Raw genomic sequence first — 21319 nt, 5'->3', positions numbered from 1 at the left:
ATCACCTCAACATTGATGCAGCTAACACCCGTACCCGAACTCCATCACATCTTGGCTACGAAATGTAATCACCATTGCGTGGGGAACTTCAACGCATTTCCTCGACTACTTGGGGAAAATCAACACATCTTCAGTGCAATGCTCCCATCCTAGGATTTAAGATACTTTGGTTGAGCGGACCCAACTGGGTGCTTGTATCTGGCCTACACTCCAAACGTCGAGCTGAACCTTTGACTTTGACACGTTCCGGCAAGGCGAGAAAGCCCCGATTGGTTGCTTTTTGCTTCTAAGAGCTTTTCTGAAGTTTATTCTTTTAAAATTCATAACTCAAGTTCTGCTTATTGGATTTTTGTCATTTTGGTCTAGGTCTTTAAAATTAAATGAAGTTCTATTTGTCTATCCAGGTGTGGTATCTTTTGTGTGGTGTTTTCACTGTTTTTGTTTATTACATTTAAGTTGATTTCTAAAACATCTCTGAAAAGATGTGTCAAGTAGTGATAGCTCATGTTCCTAAAAAAAGCTGTTAAGAAAGGGACATGAACGATATTGCACGCACATATGGACTACAAAAGAAAACATGGATGTGCTGTACAAAGTGTTTTCAACGGATGTATAGGCAACTGGGTTTTGAAACACATCTTTTATTTAAATTAAAGTTGACCTATAATAATATTTCCTCTTTCTAACACCTTTATTTTTCTTTCTGCATTAGTTCTACAAGCATGCCCGGCATCTCACTCTAAGCAGAGCATTTCCAGAAAAGTTTGGGATGGAACCAAATGCACCCCCCAAAGTGAGTTTACTTCTTATTCTTTTGTTATCACTTAACTTAGAGATTTATTATAGCACAGCTTAGGGCAACCCAGTAGCATAGCACTTCACAAAAGATACAATTTAACAGGAGAGTGATATCCTTACGAAACAACATGGATTCTGAATGCTCCTCTTTAGAGAAACACAGCATCACAAAAAGGGAAGGGTAGAGGAGAGAGTAAGCAAGAAGAGAAAAATTGAGAGCTAGCAATGGACAAGAAAACGGGGGCTATGAGCAAAAGGAGGATGAAGATGGGACAACAAGAGACCAAGCATGAGAGAGACATTGAAAAATCTGTCACAGAGTAGTATTTGAATAGGCGTGTTCAAGTTTCCATGACTACATAGATCTGAGAAAGTTTGTTCCATGTGGCGGCAAAAGAGACAAATTATGATAACCCATCTAATGAAAGACGACTGAAACTAGTCCCAGATCACAACTTGATCTTGATTGCAGTGCTAGGCAAAGCTTGCTTACACTGCAAATAGGCTGATCAAAAATGTGACCAGTGTCACCTCCTAAAGCCCCGCAGTTATAACGTGGGTTATTTATTTGGGAAGGGGGGTCCCCTTACCAATCTGATAAAAATACCTTGCTTAGGGGGTCAACAAAGTTTTCACTGAAACGTTGCTCAGCCCCACTTAACTGCGGCTACCACTACTCCGAAGTAGCTGCTAACACCTGTACTCATTGTTTCAGAAATCAGTACAAAGGAAACGAGCATTTGTATGAGCCTGCCTGCTGCAACAGTGTGGATTCTGTTTGGAACATATATATATTTCTTTGCACTTCTCTAAACAAAATCTAACAGGAATTTGATGTGCATGAAAATAATAAAGCAAAAATTGCAAAAGCCAAAACGTCTGGGCAAGCCATCTCTGGTGGTGCAGTCGGTTAAAGCATCTCCTCCTGAAATCTGTGTTTGCCTTATGGTTTCAGGTTTAAATTTTACTGGGTCCAGTGGCTCCACTCAGCCTTCCATCCTTTTGAGGTCAATAAAATGAGTACCATTTATTTGTATAACAATAAACATTTGTTGTTTACGCCAAGAAGCCCTAGTGTATAAAGCGCATGTTCAGCCACTGGATTCAGGATAGCCTGGCTGATGAGGGGTGAAAGCCCAAAACCAGTCTCAGGATGCTTATTTCCGGTCTAGGGAGGACCTGGCCTGGCAGTTTGGGCTGGACTGTTTCCATGAGGACTGATTTCATTATGGCTGGGTCCAAACTGTTGTGGCATGGTGAGCAAAAAAATGATGTATTTAACCCAGATGTGTGACAGTGGTGAATGTCTGACAATCTTCAGCATTCCGTCCATCATCCATTTCTGTTACAAATGAAAGTGGCACAGATAAGTAGGGTGATGATGAGAATGTGGCCATTCGGGTTCACACATTGTGGCTATTGTGAACAGGGGCGTAGTTTTAGTGATAGTGTTTGGGGTGTGACACCCCTAAATATATGCCTTCTTTGTCTCAGAAGTTGAGCCTGGGGGTACTAAGTTGGGCCTGCTATGTCTGTGTATATCTGGCAGTGATGGCACTTACTATGTCGGGCCACTGGAGGACGTTTTACGCACAACAAAGTACATTTTACTCTGTTAGTGTAAAATTTGTGGTCCGCGTGACTTAGAATTGGACAGGCAGACTTTGAGTTTGGCAGACTCCATCACTGTTGCAATCCAGTACTTGTCTGCTAAACTCACAATTAGCCCCAGACACCCATCTAATGCAAATCAGTACTGACCCTGCATCTCAAGGGCACAGTTCATCCCAAACCTTCGCCATCTCGCCCATTCGCCCTGCAGCCCGCTGCTTTTTCAGTTGATAATGTTTGGGCTTCACATCCCACAACTCTCACTGACTAAGCTACGCCCGTAGTTGTGAAAAGCCATGAAACATGGGAGTTAAATTAGGCTGTCAATTCATTGCAGTTGAAGCTGGGAAATCATTTCACACCATTTACACTTCCCTAAATATCTTATATTTGACACCGCTTCTCCTCTCACCGTCCCCCTTAAGGCACTGGTGCTCGTATCTGTAAGGCCCTGTCTTTGGTCGCGTGCCTTGCCCTAATAAAATAAACCAATCTTGAGTAAGTGTGGTTTAGAGTCATTGAGCAAGTGCAATCCTAATCCACTGGAGTAAAGGGATCTGTGCACAAGTTCAGCCTCACATATAAGACAAAGAGCTTGTGCGTTTTATTGCACGCTGAGCTGCCCGCTTTACTGCACCCTCATGTCATATGAAACCTGCCCCCACACAGACTGCACAGCTTCACAGTCGAAAGGGTAGCTACCTTCACAAACTATGAGTAAATAGCACTGCAGCATTCCGTTTTCTCTCGTGCACTTAGTACATAGGATACACGCTATAGCTTCAGGTTTAGTTTACCTATGTAATTGAAACCTTTGGTTTTCACATACTTGCTGGCTCATTAAATACATTCAGTAAAGTAGCATTGTTCTGTGGAATACTGCATTGCACACAAGCTGCAGTAACCCAGCCCATTGCTAAATGGGGCTTGGCAGGTCAGGCACAAGCAAACGATCCGTGAATGTAAGCCTCTAGGTTTTAATAAGCTTTTAAACATGTCCGGTAAATGCAAAAGGACATTTCACACGACTTAACACAGGGCATCTTCTGCATTGCTGGTCGGATCTGAAGACCGCTCATTTAGCACAGCAGGATAGCAGGAGCTACTGGAAGAGGGAACCTTGTAAGGTTGGGGCTTAGTAAAATTATGGTAGCATGGATTTGAAAAGAGTTCGATGCATTTAAATAAGCAACAGGTTTAGAATTCGCCACAAGTTTGGTGCTTATGTTCGTGAATTTGATGATGAAGAAATCAGCAATTATTTTGCTTGGTTCTGGCTCAGAGGATGGGGTATTATAGAACAACCTGCAGTCAGAGGAGGAGGGATCAGAGCGTGTGGGATGATCTCTGAGAGAACCCTAAAATTAAAGGATTTTATCATACCAGTGGTTAGTTTGTGGTATTCTGAATAGACTTAAAGTGCAGTCAGATTTTTTTGTAATGGAACCTAAGTACCTTATCTTGATTTTATTTAGCCATTTGGCTTCTAGACCATTTTCCCAGGCCTTTAGTGCTTTTCATTTAAGGATATACCAGCTGATATGCATTTATATATCTGATAGAGACTTCTAGTTGCAGATTCTTTGCCGTAGAATTTCCCACAGGCATCAGACTGGATCCGGAGATTTTTCTTCGAGCAGTACCCCTGCGTGCCATTAGGTGGTGTCGGTCACTCCGCGGGCGTTGTTGGCGTCGTGGTCACTGTGATGTCATCGCACTCGTATATAGACATCACCCCAGCACGCTGATGTCAGTTCTTTTCTTTCCGCAGGCCAACTTATGCGCAGATCCGGAGAAGGGCTTTTTGACTAACTGAGACATTTTTGTTGATTCGTTTTGAATATGTTGAGGGATGTCCCATAACACTGCATTCAAGCCCTGTGACTCCTGTCACCCAAAGTCGTGCTCCGAGTGTCGGGCCATGAAACTGAAGGCTTTGAGGGATTGGTCCCTAAAGCTCATGGCGGCCCGACACTCGACTCAGCTCGTTCCCTGTCTTGCTCTAGAGGAAGTTCAGGAGACCGGTCACAGAGTCATCACCACTCTTCGTTGTCCAAGTCATCAAGACATTCAGTTAAGAAGAAGAAGTAGAAGAAGACCAAATGTTCTTCGACTTCGCCCCGTCGATCTCGTGACGTGACGTGGGAAGAGAGACAACACTCTAGGCCTCCGTCTTCGGAGCCTCCATCTGGGTCCACTCCATGCCTCCCTGACTTTCCGGGAGCCGGTGCCACCCCTGCCCAACTTAAGATACTTTATGAGGCCATGCACCTCATATTTGGGCAGATAGACCCACCCTCTGTGCCTTCGGGCCCAGAGGATGTTTCAGCCTCAGTCCTGGATTTTGGTGAGAATGACTCTGAGGCTGCTGGGCCTCTTGGCCTCCTACATCCTGCTGGTCCAACATGCCAGATGGCAGATGCGGGCTCTGCAGTGGGACCTGAAGTTCCTGTGGGCACAGCATCAGAGTAATATCTCCGACATGGTTCAGCTCTCGGAGGTGGTTGTCGCATCCATATTGGGTCAACGGCAGATCCCTCTTCCTTCCCCAACCAGATCTCGCAGTAGTGACAGATGCGTCACTCCTGGGATGGAGCGGCCACATGGGAGAATTGAAGATCAGAGGCCTCTGGTCAATGGTGGAGTCCGGGCTCCACATCAAACTTTTGGAGCTCCGGGCAATTCAACTTGCATTGAAATCATTCCTTTCCCTCTCTCAAAGGGAAAGTGGTTCAGGTGTTCTCTGACAACACCTCCGCCATGTGGTACTGCAACAAGTAGGGCGGAGTGAGGTCGTGGACCCTTTGTCACAAGGCTCTTCGCTTCTGGACATGGCTGGAACGCCGGGGCATTTCTCTAGTGGTTCAACATCTAGCGGGCTCTCTCAACGTAAGAGCAGACAAACTCAGCCATCGATGCATAGTTGATCACAAATGACATCTCCATCCAGAGGTGGCGCATGCTTTCTTTCAGCAGTGGGGAGATCCTTGGTTAGATCTGGTCGCCTCCGCAGAGAACGTGCAATGTCTGATATTTTGGATGTTGGAGTTTCCAAGGCGGCACTCGCTCAGCAATGCTTTTCGTCACTACCACTTCTGCCCAGAGTTCTGAAGAAGATCAGGCAAGACCGGGCCCACGTAATCCTGGTGGTTCCGAACTGGGCACGAAGACTCTTGTATTCTGAGCTATTGAGCATGGCCATCAATCCTCCGATCAGACTGCCCCTTCGGGAGGATCTTCTGTCGCAGCAACAAGGGACGGTTATCCACCTGAACCTGTCCAGTCTCCACCTCCGTGCGTCGAGATTGAATGGTGACAGTTGACAGCGGTGACAGCTTTTTACCTTTCACCTAAAGTCTGTAATGTCATCTTGGCAGCCAGGCAACCCTCCACCAAAATGGTATACGCCTGTCGGAAGAAATTTGTGGCATGATGTATCAACAAGTCTGTTGATCCCCTCTTTGCTCCTCTCTCAGAGGTTATCCTCTTTATTCTCTCTCTTGCCCAGCAGGGCTCTGTTCTAGGCACCCTCAAGGGATAGTTGTCTGCCATTGCTGCCTTCTTAAAGCTACCAGACCAAGCTTCTCTATTCAAATCTCCCATTGTTGGGAGGTTTCTTGAAGGCCTCACACATGTGTTCCCTCATGCCCCTTTCATAATGCCCCATTGGGTTTGAACTTGGTCCTCACATACCTCATGTGTGCTCCTTTGGAGCCTCTCCAAAACTGTCCTCTCCGGCTCTTGACCCTTAAGACTGCCTTCTTGATTTGCCATCACCTCTTCTCGCAGAATGAGTGAGCTTCAGGCTCTCTCTTCGAAGCCACCATTCCTAGCAGTGCATCCTGACAAAGTGGTGCTTCGTACCAGGGCTTCTTTTCTTCCCAAAGTGGTGACACCTTTTAACGTAGGCCAATCTATCACCTTGCATACATTTTACGCACCCCCACATCCCTCTCAAGAGGAGGAGAGACTCCACTGTCTGGATCCAAAAAGAGTGTTGACATTCTACCTAGATCGTACCACAGATTTCCGGGTGGACAATCAGCGCTTTGTGGGTTATGTGAGTGTGAAGAAATGAAAGGTGTTGCATAAAAGGGCCATCTCACAATGGGTAGTCCTCTGCATCAAGATATGCTAGGCTTTAGCAAAAAAGCAACCCCCTGAGGGTTTGCACGGTCATTCAACCAGAGCAACTGCTGCTACCACGGCGTTAGCACGCGGCGTTCCAGTCCTGGATATCTGTAAGGTGGCAACGTGGATGTCTTTACCAAGCATTTCTGCCTGGACAGTCAGGTCCGCAGAGACAGCTACTTTGGCCGTTCGGTCCTGCAGGACTTTTTGGTGTGATCTTGGTTCTCAGCCCACCACTGTGGATGGTATTAGTTGAGTATCTATTCTAAGCTAAGGAATCTGCACCTAGAAGTCTTTATCAGATGTACAAGTTACTTACCTTCGATAACAATATCTCCGGTAGAGACATATTCTAGTTGCAGATTCCTTACTAACCAACCCATCCTCCCCACATTGCGAGCTGACTTCTAGGGACAGGTACTTCCCTTTAAGGGCCCTAGTTTGGCGCACCATTCTCAGTGTTCTTCATGGCTTCACGCTACTGGCATGGAAGGTCGTGAAAAAAACTGACCTCAGTGCCCCGGGGTGGTGCCTATATATATATATGATTGCGACATTATCACGGCGACCATGACACCGACGATACCCGCTAGGTCAACCAACGCCACCTAATGGCGCGCAGGGGTACTGCTCGAAGAACAATCTCCAGATCCAGTCTGACGCCTGGGGGAAATTCTAAGGTAAGGAATCTGCAACTAGAATATGTCTCTACCAGATATATTGTTACCAAAGGTAAGTAACGTGTACTTATATACCATCATATTGCTTGCCAAAGATTCCATGACTTCACTAAGGTTGCTGTAATAAGTGATCATAATCATTCTATTGGAATATTTTGTTTACCATCCTTCTAGGTTAGAAATGAATGGGCAAGTTATCTATATGTGACTCCTTTCAAATTCCATTTATTAGATTGAAAAACTGGCCTCATGCCGCAACTTATTTTTGTGTTTTGGGGTCCAAATTAAATCTCAGAGGACAATGGCCTGGCAAGTTTAATGGAAAGGGACGAGTGCTGAAGATGCTTAAGTTCCTCCTAAATAAGATATCTGCTATAATTAACCAGGGAACATAGGGCTTAGAATGCATTCTAAGAAGTGTGTTAAATATATATTAACATACAATTTGGAACGCCCTCCCAGAACATACAGAACACCTCAAATCCCCTCAAACTGGAAGTGCAACTCCTAAAGTTGAGGAAAGACCTGGGGACTCCTCAATTTCTGATCTATATTTTGTTAGGAGCCTGTCACTCTCTTCGGTGCAACCCTTTGTCCACAGCTCACTATGCTTTCAGCTCTCTCTCACATGCCTAAGACCATATGTCACAGACTTCAATTAGGGGTAGCAGGTGCTAACCCTTGCAGTGAACTTGGCAATCCTGGTACTTCTATTGCTTCAAAGAGAAATGCTCCCCTGTGGTCTCTAAATAGACAGCACTGTCATGGGGATTCAGAAGATCCACCAGTTGTGATGCAAGCAAATACCAGGCAGATGCCTAGAGTGCCACACGAGACAAAGATACCAGTCAGATGCCTAGAGTGCCAACACCAGACAAAGATACCAGGCAGATGCCTAGAGTGCCACCGCCAGACACATGCAGCCACATATTCTTGAGATGGATGTTAAATCAGGCTCAGTGCATTCCAGGGGGGTGCCGGTCTACTACTCCACATTTATACAGATGTTACCGTTTGGATGCCTGACACATTTCATTCATTTAAATTACTCTATCCTCATTATTCATAATCATACATGTCAAACATAAACTAAACACTCTTTCTCCCTTGACTGCGGACCAGCTCGTGTTATCTTTGAAGAGCTCTGGACAGCCTACACGTTTCAGTTCCTTTGGTGCAGAGGCCTGAGGCTTTGTAAATGCTGTAAAAACATTGTATGATGTATATGAGAGCTGTTCATTTTATAAAGAATTCATTAGTGAGAATGCCTTTGGTGAACACACTGCTGTATGCAATGCACTAGGGTCCTAGATTTATTACACACTGGGGTGGCACTCTCGTGGCAGCCAGGTGTATGAAAACCGTTTCCTTTGATTTGCCATATTTGCAAGGTCTGAAAATGTTTTTAGATAAATTGTATTATCAGTACTTTAGATCTCTCGCAAGCCAAGCTCGACGAAGGTGGAAAAACGACAGTCGAGGTGATTTTGAAGAGGAGAACGGCTCACTATGGTTACCTAATTGAAGAGTTAGGCTGGTCATGCCTACCCTTTATGTGGGCAAGATTTTTTATACATGGAGAAAATGTTTATTATAATAACTTTAGCAAGTGTTTTTGTACAGCCGGCATGTTGAACTCACATATTTGAGGGAGCTTTCATATGTAACAGTGAAAAACAGGCAGTGAAATATAATATTTGACTAAGATCACACAATTCAAGACGAGTTAATGGGTCAAGAGCAGTGCAGTTAGGTTGAGTAGCTTATCAAGTGAGTAAACCTGCCGGTCTGGTAACATTTTTATGATTTTTCGAGGCCTGATAATGTAATCAACTTTGCTATGTGATTTGGTCCTCCATTTCCGTATAATTCAAGTGGCCATGATTTCTAGCCTTCAATAAAAGAGAATGTTAAAACCACAAAGATGTTTACCAGACTGGGCTGAACTTCTTGCACATTTAACTGAGATCATAATGATATCCTTAAGACATTTTTGAGGCAGGGCTAAAATGGAAAATAACCCATAACTTAGGGGTCCCTGCATTTTAATATGTTGTACAAAAGATGTGTCATTTTTTCACATTCTTTACCTGAACATTTCTCTTCCCCACAGACTGAGGGGTTCCGATTCCCAAGGCCTTCCTCTGTGCCTCCATCTCCTTCAGTTTCCTTACATTCTAGCCCCCATCATAGTGAGGAAGAGGATGACGATGATGATGAAGACGAACGGTATGATGAAGACGAGGAGGCTGAAAAGGACAAGCAGAACATCAAGCTCCCATTTTCCTTGGGCCCGATGCCGAAAGGAAAGAAGAAGCAGCATGGAGAGTACAGAAACTGAATATAAAAATGCCATTCAAGCATGGTGTCTGCATGTTTGTATTAGATCTTTGTAATGTTAGGAGCTCCATTGGAGGTAATAGTGGCAGAGGATCAATACTAGCTGTTGTACAACTTCAGCCCCAACATTCTAATGTTTGTCTTCTTGCTTTTCCCTGTTCAATTTAGAGATTCTAACCCTCTGTGGGTGGAATGCTGTATGATATTTTAGCCCTTCTGCAGAGGACTATATAGGTCGCTAAAGGCTACCTGTGGCTCAGAACTAATGCTTGGGAACAGGACATTTATCAACGGGTGTAGCCCGTGGTAGTGGAACATAATGATATAGTATTAGTAGTAAGGCATACAAATCAGCTATTTGTTTTAAAAACCAAGCCTTTCTGCGGACATCCGTTAATCCAAATACTTCAGTGCAGTTGCAACGTCCAGTTAATACCTTTCAAAATGGCAACAATAATATCAAATACATTGGAATGCATAACTTCTAATATACTCGGCGAAATCTTTTAAAACTTTTGAAATAAGGCTTATTTTATGCTATTTGGCCAACAGTGCTTAAAGATGATAAAAGGGCTCTTGTTACACCTTGTCCTGAGCTAAAGGCTGTACTTGGAATTGCTCTACTTTTACACTTGTTTCCCATCAGAGGCTTGCTTAGAGCAGCCTGTCCTTGCTGCAGGGGCAGCTTCTCCTTTAGAGCGTTGGGGCTGTGCTCTGCCTACTTTCAGCCAGGGGTGGCTCCTCCATTAGGGCGGAGCAGTATCACCCCCGTCAGCAGCAGCAGCTGCCAAAGTTTCACAATAAAACGATAACAAACTGTGTTTATTATCATTTTATTGAAGAAAAGGAGTGGCCATGGGCTGCGATGAGCACATAGGGGGAGTGCTTAGCACTCTGTTATAATTGAAGATGGCAATAAGGTAATCCTAAGAATATAGTTTATTCATACTTAACAACCCAAAGACAGAGCTCATGTCCGGCTCCCACTTATCCAACCGCCAACGTCCTGCCCGGAACTTTGGCTGCACCAGGCTCCAGAACGCGAGTCTCGATGCTACCGAAATTCCAGGCTTAGCGCATGTATTTACATTCCAAGCATTACAACACATCCCCCCTCCCTCACAAAACATCCCAATGACAAACAATGATAAACAATATACAAAAGAACAAGATGATAAAATTTTTCCAAAGTGGTTAAACGTAACTTGGATGAATTCTTGAGAGTGGTGACACCTAACGTGCTACCATGAAGTTACCACAATATTTCTAATATCCAAAACAACAAAAACATAACAAAAGAGTCACGTGGTATAATCTTTCATCCAGAGAGTTTTGGAACGTAACCTGGATGAAACTTTATGGTGTGATGACTCCTTAGATGTCCCCATGAACTTTCCTCTTTGTTCTTGCAAAACAGGACAGTTGGAGTTTTCCCCCACTCCTTTCCCCTTCACGATCCTAGACATGCTCCATGTATCTTCATTGTCCAGAATCACAACGTTTCCCTTTATTTCTTTAATACAAAAAGGGCCTTTGAAGACAGATTTCCCTTTGGTTGTAAAGCAAGGGCTCTTTACTAACACCACATCCCCCACCTTCCACTTAGCTTTAACAACGCAATGTTTAGAATCGAAACGCAATTTGTAATTACATTGATATTTCTTCCTAAGACTAGGTGCCATGTCAAATTTCTCCTGATTAAGATCAAAACGAGCTGAATTGTTAACAACCCAAGCTGGAAACAACCTAGAGCAACCTAACCTTCCTCTCATGTATTCAAAAGGAGCCATGTTGGTGATGCTGTTCGGAGTGTTACGATATGCCCACCACAAGTCCCTTAGAAGGCTATTCAAAGGAGTTCTAGTCTCAATAGCTTCTTGTACACAAGCTTTGACCATTCTGTTCATGCGTTCAGCTAGACCATTAGCCTGTGGTAAATACAAAGCCGTCTTCAAGTGCACAATAGCTAGAGAGTCCAAAAAGTGTCTCATCTCTTGTGAAGTCAACTGTACTCCATTGTCTGTGACTAAATGGCTAGGTATGCCCTCCTTAGAGAACTCCTCCTCTAGAAACTCAATCACGGTACGGGTATTTACAGAATTCACACATTTGGTCACTACCCACTTGGACGTATAATCCACCAAAAGCAAAACATAATGTTCATTCGCTGGTAGGAGATGGAAAGGACCCATAAAATCAAAACCTAATTTCATCCAAGTTCTCTCAGGAACTTCTACAGGAGACAGTGGAGCTCTCGTCACAACTTTGCTTTTGTCATTACTGGCACAACTCAAACAATCCTTCACAACTGCCTCAGCCTCACGGTCCAACCCTGGCCACCAGTAAATGGCTCTAAGTCTAGACTTAGTTAAACTCCTACCTAAATGCCCTTCGTGAGCTAGATTCAGGATCTTGTTTCTCACACCCTCAGGAGGTATGAGCTTGCCTCCTCTAAACAATTCTCCTTCACTAAGAGAGAGTTCATTCCTCACATTCCAGAACCCTTTCAAAGAGTCAGGAACATCCTTACACTCTGGCCATCCCTTGACAATAAACCCTTCAAGTTTATGTCTATCCAAATCTCTAACCACAGCCAACTTCCATTCTTCTTCATTAATAGCCTTTTCTCTCACCCAGCTGATAGTAATCTCCTCACTCACATCTTCATTACTGTCGACTGAGGAGCGGGACAGAAAATCTGCTACAATATTCCTCGGACCAGGTACATACTCCACAACAAAATTGTACTCCAATAAACCCTCCGCCCACCTTCGTATTCTAGGAGTCAACATCTCACTTTTTTTAGGGGTGAAAATATGTACGAGAGGCCTGTGGTCAGTTCTCACTACAAAGGGTAGTCCCCAAAGATAAAACTTAAAATGCTTGATCGCCCACATACACGCAAGAGCTTCTTTTTCTATGACAGAATAATGTTGTTCTGTTTCATTAAGGGAACGGGAAGCAAAAGCAATTACTTTATCTTCACAACCCTCCTTCTGGGTAAGAACAGCCCCCAACCCTTTAATACTCGCATCAGTGTACAGGTATGTTTTAGCACACACGTCAAAATGCCCTAAGGTAGGCATCTTCCCAATACTACTCTTTACAAGCGAAACAGCAGTCTCACACTCCTCACTCCAAATAAATTCACAACCCTTTTTCAACAATGCTCTCAATGGTTGAGTCACACTAGCGAAATTGGGAATAAATTTGGAATAATATTCTGCCAACCCTAGAAATGACTTCACACCATCCTTATTCTCAGGCTCAGGAGCACGGATTATGGAATCAACCAACTCCCACTTCGGTTTGATTCCCTCACCAGAGATGGTATGCCCCAAGTATGTTACCGAGGTAACTCTAAATTTACACTTTTCTTTTTTTTACAGTAAGACCGGCCTCTGCTAATTTGCCCAAAACTTCTCTTAAAATTTTGTCATGTTCTCTCACCGTTCCACCGTGAATCAATATGTCATCTTGAAAACATAATGTGCCAGAAATACTCCCTACAATCTTCTTCATTATGCGTTGGAAACACGCAGCCGCAGAGGCCAGCCCAAAAGACATCCTCAAAAACTGAAACGCACCTAAAGGTGTTACAAAGGATGTGAGATGCCTGGACTCAGGGTGCAACACTATCTGATGATAGGCCGAGGATAAATCCAACACACTGAATACCTTAGACCCACCTAAACATGATAACTCTTCAGTAATATTAGGTAGTGGTTGGCGGTCTATCCAAATACACTTATTAAGGTCCTTGAGATCAACACACAAGCGGATCCGTTTACCATTGTCTTTCGATGCCAAAACAACGGGGGCAAGCCACTCCGAGGATTCTATCTCTTCGATGACACCTGCCTCTAATAACCTGTCAAGTTCAACCTTCAAAGGCTCTATCATCAACTTAGGTACTCTCCTGACTTTGTGAACAACAGGGGTTACATTTTTCTTAAGAATAATTTTATGTTCAAAATTTGTCAAACAACCTAATTTGTCGCTGAACACGCTAGGGAATTCCAAACAAATCTCTGAAGGTTCATCTACCTCTGTCACCACCATAACTTGGTTCTCTGAATTAGGATCCAATTTAATACCCATGTCTCGTTGGTGGCGCCAACCTAGTAAATTATTGCCCCGTTTGGCCACGTAAACCTTCCCCACAGTGCTTCTGTTTTGAAACCGAATTTTCATAACCTTATACCCCACTACATCAATTTTTGCACCTCCATAACTGACAGGGTTGATGTCAGGTTCCATAAGCGAATTCAAGGTCTCTCCAAAAATTGTCTGCCATTTCTTATCGCCAACCATGGTATATGGAGAACCCGAATCTGCTAGAACAGATACAGCCTTATTGTCAAGTTCAATAATACATTCAGGCATGACCACTGGCCCACCATCAATCATATTAACGTTATGTTCCACTGAATCAACCTCTTGCCCAACATATAAAACAACTTTGCTAATATTTTCAGTGACCGAATCTATGCTGTTTTTTCCATTGTTGCACACCCTGGCATAATGGCCTTTCTTTCCACACTTTCTGCACACAGAGTTTCGAGCAAAGCAACTAAGACTATTTGCTGCATGACCCATGTTACCACAGCGGTAACAACGTAAAGAATTACTGTCTTTTTTTTTCCCTTGATTAAATGTTTGCGTCTTGTTGTCTATGCCAACTCTCAAAACTTCTTCTTGGATTCTCGGTTCTTGAATCACAGAGAGATTGTCTCCATCAGAATGATTCATATCTTTGATCCAGTTACTAGTACTTTCCATGCCTTCAACAATTGCAATTGCCTCTCTCAAATCGGGATTCTTGGTCAACAGTTTCTCCTGTACCCTTTTGTTGTTGGTGCAACGCACTAGTTGATCACGTATAAGGGAGTCTGTAATCTCACCAAAGTCACAAGTGCGCGCTAATGTACGCAACGCAGCAATGAAATTTCCCACACTTTCAGTATTGCTTTGGGATCTGGCAAAAAACTTATGTCTTTCCAGAACGACGTTTATTTTGGATTCAAAATGGGTTGCTAACATTGCTACCGACATCTCATAGACATCCCTGGGTTCACCATCAGCTCTACCGATTGTCAAAGGTTCCAGACTGTCATATATGTTCCTGCCTTCAATCCCAAGATTGTGTAGCAGCACAGCTTGTTTTCTAGCTGGGGAGAACTTTTCACCGCCTATGGCTATAAGGTACGAGTCAAAAAGATTCTTCCATCGCTTCCATGGAAGAATTGGATCACCTTTGTCCAGTAAAAAGGGAGGTGGTTGAGACATTGTTGGTGTAGCCATGGCAAACAATGAAAAATATATATATATGTATATAGTGAGTAAAACCCTATATTCCCACAAATGCTTACAATTATACTGTTGATAAAATTCTTAAGGCAGTAACGCAGAAATGAACATTTCCTTTAGTATTTTGTAAAATAATTTAGAACTACAGTTAAGAAATCACAACAAGCTACTCATCACAAATATTTTAACACTGGATGTAAAATTCCCCCCAAAAAAGGAGTCAATGGACGTAGTCTAGTTTATTACTCGATGTCCGGAATTCTGCCTAGCAACAGCTGAGGCCAGAAAACACGTAGCGTTGAGCCAATTGCAATCGTTGTAAACTAAATATCCACACAATGATAAACAGGATATTACCACAGAATAACAAAGAACAGCTGACCGTGAATCCGGAAGAAATAGGCAGTGTCGGGCAGCGGCGGCTTGAACAAACTGCGTAGCAGCAACAAAATCAACCACGAGCTCACATCCAAAAGCGGTGGCTTGACGGCTAGAAAATGCTCAACAATGCTCAAGAAACAGAAGAATGAACACTAAAGACCTTCAGGAACGGTGGTTATTCCCAGTATGAGAGCCGGTCGTCGGATAACCAATTGAAGCTTGCAGCTCGATTTCAAAACAAAAACAGTACGTGGGTTCCGGGTTGTTAGTTTCCTTCGTCGCCAGTGTTATAATTGAAGATGGCAATAAGGTAATCCTAAGAATATAGTTTATTCATACTTAACAACCCAAAGACAGAGCTCATGTCCGGCTCCCACTTATCCAACCGCCAACGTCCTGCCCGGAACTTTGGCCGCACCCAGGCTCCAGAACGCGAGTCTCGATGCTACCGAAATTCCAGGCTTAGCGCATGTATTTATATTCCAAGCATTACAATACACTCCCCATCAGTGCGTATGTATGTTTGGCTGGCTGTCTCAGGCTGGCCAAACATACATACGCACTAAGCCCTGTCCAACCCGGCAGTGCAGTACCGGGTAGGAGAGAGAAGGCAGAGTCTTCCAGTCTCCCTGGGAACACCCTAGCTGGGCGCTCCAACCAATCCAAATGCTGCTCTCATGCTGGGAGCATTTGCCTGTAGCAAAGGAAAGAGTAGTTGTGCGGTGGTGGCAGCAGCAGATTCAGGTAATTATTTTGTTTATCATTAATTTTTCTTCACCTCCCCATGCCGCCCCAGCCCCACCATGCGCCGCAATCCGCTCCTGCTTTCAATCCTAAAGCATATACAAAAAAGTGGTCTACCCTAATAACCCTACTATACCTGGGTAGCGTATGTACAATCTGTAAACACGGAGTGGTACAATAGTAGGGACAAATCTAAGTGTTAATTTACACACATTGAGCTTCTGAATTGGTAATTGGAAATGTATTTTAATTAAAACATAATTAAAAATGTATGATGTGATAGCTGATGCAACCATCCTTTCTATGTGGATTGAAGTTTTAATGTATTTAGACAACCACATTTTTTCAAAAAATTCTGGAGAATGATAAAGGCAGCTGTGTATATGATTTTATATGTTACTGTAGGTAATTTTGATGTAAGTTCATCCTTATATATATTGTTTGTGTGTCATTTTGGTTTTTATGTCCACAAAATGAAGCAAATAATTATGTTGTAATTAAAATACATTTCCAATGACCAATTCAGAAGTGTAAATTAGCACTTAGATCAGCCCTAAAGAAAACATTTCCAAGCTCAATCTGTCATTTAGATTAAACTTGTAGTTTTTAAACATTAATTATTTAGTGCCTGGCCTTACTCTCACTTGTGGAGCAAGTCACGGACTGTGGGACAGTGCAAACGCATGTGCACTATGGTACTTGCAGAATGACGGCATGATGTAGGGCTTTCCTTTCAACAGCCTGCAGGACAAAACTAAGTGAAGCTGCTGGTGCCATCAATGCCTTCAGTCTGATATAATGCAGCCTCTGCGCGTTTCCATGCATAGCCCAGTCTGAAGCTGGGCAGCATGTTAATCTTCTTTGGCAGACCTCCCCTTTCCTCTTTAGTCACATGCTTATGTAACCTGAATCTTCTGCCCTGGCTGCCTGAATCCTCAAGGCCTATGTTGATCAGAAGGCCCGCCTCTGGTAGTGCTGTTTACAGTTCCAATCATATGGCAGATACAGTGACCCAGGACCTGGTACAGACACAGGGATGTCCTGACAGAGAGGAACCAGGAGACTTCTGTAGGAATTGGTATTTTATTTTCACTCTTTCTAGAAAATGAAAGCTTGCTGAAGAATATATAAAAAAGTAAAATTCTTTGCATTTAGCAAGCCCCAGGGGGGCTCCTAAATCACACGCTTGGACTGACATTTAAAATGTCCTCCTCCTTCCCTGTTTCTCTCACATCCAGGGCAAACCACAGGTGTAATATGAAGGTAGGGGTACATGCTTGTTTCGTGATGTAAAAGACAAACATGGAAAAGAGCAGTAATTTCCTATTTTAGTTCAATAGTGCCATTGGACAACAGCCCCTAGGATTTTCTGCTTACTTGGAGCTATTTCCATGTCTCTCCCCTTCCCAATACAATTTCTCCCCTTGGTTTGCCTTTCTCCTTTCATCCTCTCCCAAACTTGTTCCTTGTGTTATCCCAGTGCCTCTGCTCAATTTTTCACTCTTGGTCTCTATTCCCTGTCTTCAATTTGTATTTCACAGAATACCATTTTAATCTGCTTTTACTTATCTTTTCCCCTGTGCATCCCATTTTACCTCCTCCCCTTAAATGTTGTCACTTTCTAGCTTGTTTTACTTAATTCTCCTTCCTATTGCTTTCTTACTACGACACTCTGACCTCTCCTTTACCCATGTGTCATTCTCTTTACTTTTCTTCTCTCGCTGACTTCTTACTTCCCATCCTCTTCTCCACGCAACTTCCTGTCTTCAACTATCCATTTTCTGCCACTTCTCTCTACTGCCAGGCTCTCACCTTTCTCATCCCTCTTTATTATCAACATGGCACATTCTGTCCTCACTTCCTCATATTACATCCTACTTTCTATTTTCTAAGTTCCACCAGGCGCGGCCCATCCTTTAGGGCGGAGGGGCCACACCCCCTATCTTTTGCCCCTCATGAAGAGTGCCAGTCAGGCTGAACAAAGGTCAGCCTGACAGACACTCTTCGTGTTCAAGTCAGGCAGCCAGGAGCGAGACGTGCGCGATTTGCGCAGACTCTTGGCTGCCTGAGCTGAACTTTGCTGGGCTGAAGAGGTCGCAGCTCCTGTGGGCGTGGCCTCCTCAGCTCAGCAAATGTGCCTCGAGGCCCTCCCCTGGGTGACGAGAGAAGAGTCACCCATTGACTTCGACCTTGGCGCTTCAGGTTTAAGCCCAGAAGCACCCAGGGTATCAATCAGTGACACCTTGTCACAGAGTGGGGTGAGGTCAGCAGTCTCACTGGCCCCCTCCCACTCTGTGACAAAGTTGGGACTGCTGCCTTCCCTCATTGGCTGACCTGAATGGTCAGCCAGTGAGGGAAGGCAGCAGTCCCAATTATCCTGGGACCTCCGAGGCTGAAGGTAAATGCATGTTTGGTGCGTGCGTGCATGTTTGAATGTTGATGAGTGTTGTTAATGGATGTGCCTGCATGCATGCGTGCTTGTGTGTGTGTGTGTGTGTGTGTGAAAGAATGAGTGTGAGTGTGCTTCCCGCCCACCCCCCTCACTCCTAAAACTGCCAGTCGCCACTGAGTTCCACTTCTATTTCCTTAATGTGACACTCTACAGTTGGTCTGTTCTCTGTTTCCTTATGTCACTGTCTGGGCTATCATCACCGTGGCACCCCTTCTCTTTTGAGCATTTCACATTCTGCTGTCTCAGCTCTTTCCCTTTTTGTGTATGACTCTCCGACTTCTCTTAGCCACGTTTACCCACTGTTACTTTCCCCAGTTTGTCATGTCTCGGTGGCCATTGGAGGGTCAGAGTCTCTTGGCAACAAAACAGAAATTGGGCTATTTCACTAGAAAAAGTTGCTAGAAAATGCACCATTTGACCATTATTTCAACCAGGTTTTCCTGGTCCCTTCAAGTGAATAAGGAAGGAAAGATAAGCTGGATATTGTCACGCACTACACTTACTTTCATCCTGAATTTGGGGTACATTTTGTGCCCCACCACTTTTAAAATTCACCAGCTGCCACTGGGAGGTACATGCAAAAACCTCATATATTGTCTTCCTAAATCATGTTTGAAATGGAGGACAGTCTTTAGCGTTTCATAACAAAACTTGTGAGTGTTGTGGTTACAAACAGAATATCAAAATAATCATCTGAATAGCAAAAGCTTTTGTCGTAGCACTAGCTGTCTTGATAATAGTGTGGAAATACTGACTTTGTGCACTAGTGGAATAAGATGCGTTGTGTAAAAAGAGCTTTTTATGCAGCATTCCAAAGTAAGGCACTCTCGTACTCATATACTGTATCACTGCGAACTGGGCACAAGTTGTAATAGTGAGAACCCGCATTGTTTGCATTTCTTTTAACAACTAGCTGTGTACTGGTTTTGTGGTTTGCACTGGCATTTACTAACATGTTGTGTCCCATGTTAATTGTCCTTGCAAAAAAAATGCAAAAGGGCAATTTGCGTGCACAGGATGATTGGAAATATTTGCACATGTTGAGGTAAATTTGTTTTTCATGCATGTGGAAATCGAAAAACAAAACCGTCAGCCCATGTTTTTGCACTTGAGTGTCTTTTTGTGACTGCAGATATTAACTATCAATAAATGGGCTCACAAGCATTGTGGCAATGACAGAAATATCTGGTAATGATCTGTTGACACACATTTATATCATTAACATAACTTTAGAGAAATGTAGTAATGCCAGGTCATTTCATGAAATTACTCTGGCTGGTTTTTGCTAGCAATGTTGACCTATTCTGCTATTTTCCAAAAAGTGTGGCACAATAAGACACTGCAAGTCTGCAAGTCCTTGGTTTGAGAAAACAATTACTGACGTTATATTTTGTGGTTGTTTCTGCCTGCCAAAATGTTAAGACATGAAAGCAGACAGATTGCATGGAATTGACCCACGGGTGGTGCTAGTAGCGCCCCTCAGAGTGCTGCGACCATGTCTTTTAATAGTCGGGTTGCTTGGGAATGCAAACCCAAAGCAGGTGGTTAATTCTAATTAAGATAAAATAGAGATACCACATGGATGGCCAACATTTACCATAAGAGAAAGTTGAAAAGCTGAAGATTAGGCATAGCAAGTTCAAATATGTTCTCTACTGAGCAAAACCCATCTGAATGTAAGGTGTGTGATGTGTTAGCACAAGCAGTAGAGGTTTCATTGAATCTTCTCATCATCTCATGGTACCAAATGTAGAGCCTTGAAGCACTGTGAATGTAAACAGAGATGGCACAGCCACTTTGCAATATCTGTTCACCATCTTTTCTTTTCAGTGCATGCCTTTCATGAAATCTTCTTGTGATTTTGGATGTCACTGGTAAGGGTGTCCAGGGTGTGTAGCGGTCACCAGTGTTAGAAATGGCAAGAGTACATTGTGTAAGGAAAGACAGTAAACAAATGCAATAAATAGGACTATGGGTCAACTGAATGCTTTGTAATTTAGCTGAGAGTATATGAATAAAAATAAAAATGTATCTTTCAAATCTTTTTGTTCCTTGCTCTTATTCACAAACATTTTTGCAGTCTATCTTTTCCCCCTATCTTCAGAGAGTCTGGCCACATGATTAAAGAAGCAATAGAGTTCAAAATATAAGTTCAAGGTGGAGTATCCGTTTGCAATTAAACCAGTTGACTTTTACCCTCAAAGCTAGGCGTGAATAAAGTTTTCAGGAACTTATCTTCGATTTTTTGATGTTCACCCTCTTAAAATCAGGTGCTTCTTTAATAGTTAGGTTAGTTTTGTCCCATGAATATTTAAACAGTCCCCAAAATTGACCAAATATTCAACAGAACCCAAAATTCCCAAAATATTCAGGAGGTCCCCCAATCAGATCTGTCTTTATTTTTATGACACACATCTGTCCTACATGGCAGTGGTTCTTAACCTTTTGACTTCTGTAGGTCTCAATTTAATCATTACTGTAATGCAGGGATCCTCACTGATGTATTATTGGACTTTGAGTCACTACTGGAAGCTGGAAACCCCTGCTTAAGCAATTTTGATGATCTGAACCTCAAAAAATACAGAAAAATACAGAAACAACAATTTATCAAGTAACATAAATACACCGTGGAATAAATATTTTATTTAATTCACAAACAAATATAAAAAATCGAAATGTTCATTTTATTGGGAAGGTTTAGGCTTTTTTAACTTCAGCTGCAGTCAATCATTGCCTATACTAATTCCAGCCCTGATTTATACTTTTTTTGCACTGCATTACCATCATTTTTTGATGCAAAAGTGTCTCAAACTTACGAAATAGATAGTATTTTGTAAGTTTGTCCCGCTTTTCCATAAAAAAATGACGGTAA

The 21319-nt window shown here is 43.1% G+C and overlaps 1 protein-coding gene across 1 annotated transcript in view; it reads left to right on the top strand.

Annotated features, from left to right (window-relative positions):
- Positions 1 to 20940, top strand: part of GYS2 (glycogen synthase 2) — a 498387-nt gene extending 477447 nt beyond the window's left edge. Inside the window, exons 15-16 of the mRNA XM_069228538.1 lie at positions 713 to 793; positions 9334 to 20940. Coding sequence (XP_069084639.1) covers positions 713 to 793; positions 9334 to 9561 — 309 coding nt within the window. The 3' untranslated portion in view covers positions 9562 to 20940. The remainder of the gene's footprint in view (positions 1 to 712; positions 794 to 9333) is intronic.
- The last annotated feature ends 379 nt before the right edge of the window (positions 20941 to 21319 follow it).

Source organism: Pleurodeles waltl, chromosome 4_1 (assembly GCF_031143425.1).
Source record: "Pleurodeles waltl isolate 20211129_DDA chromosome 4_1, aPleWal1.hap1.20221129, whole genome shotgun sequence".
Classification (NCBI taxonomy): domain Eukaryota; kingdom Metazoa; phylum Chordata; class Amphibia; order Caudata; family Salamandridae; genus Pleurodeles; species Pleurodeles waltl.
Note: the sequence above shows the minus strand (reverse complement) of the source record. Positions and strands in the feature narration are given on the sequence as shown.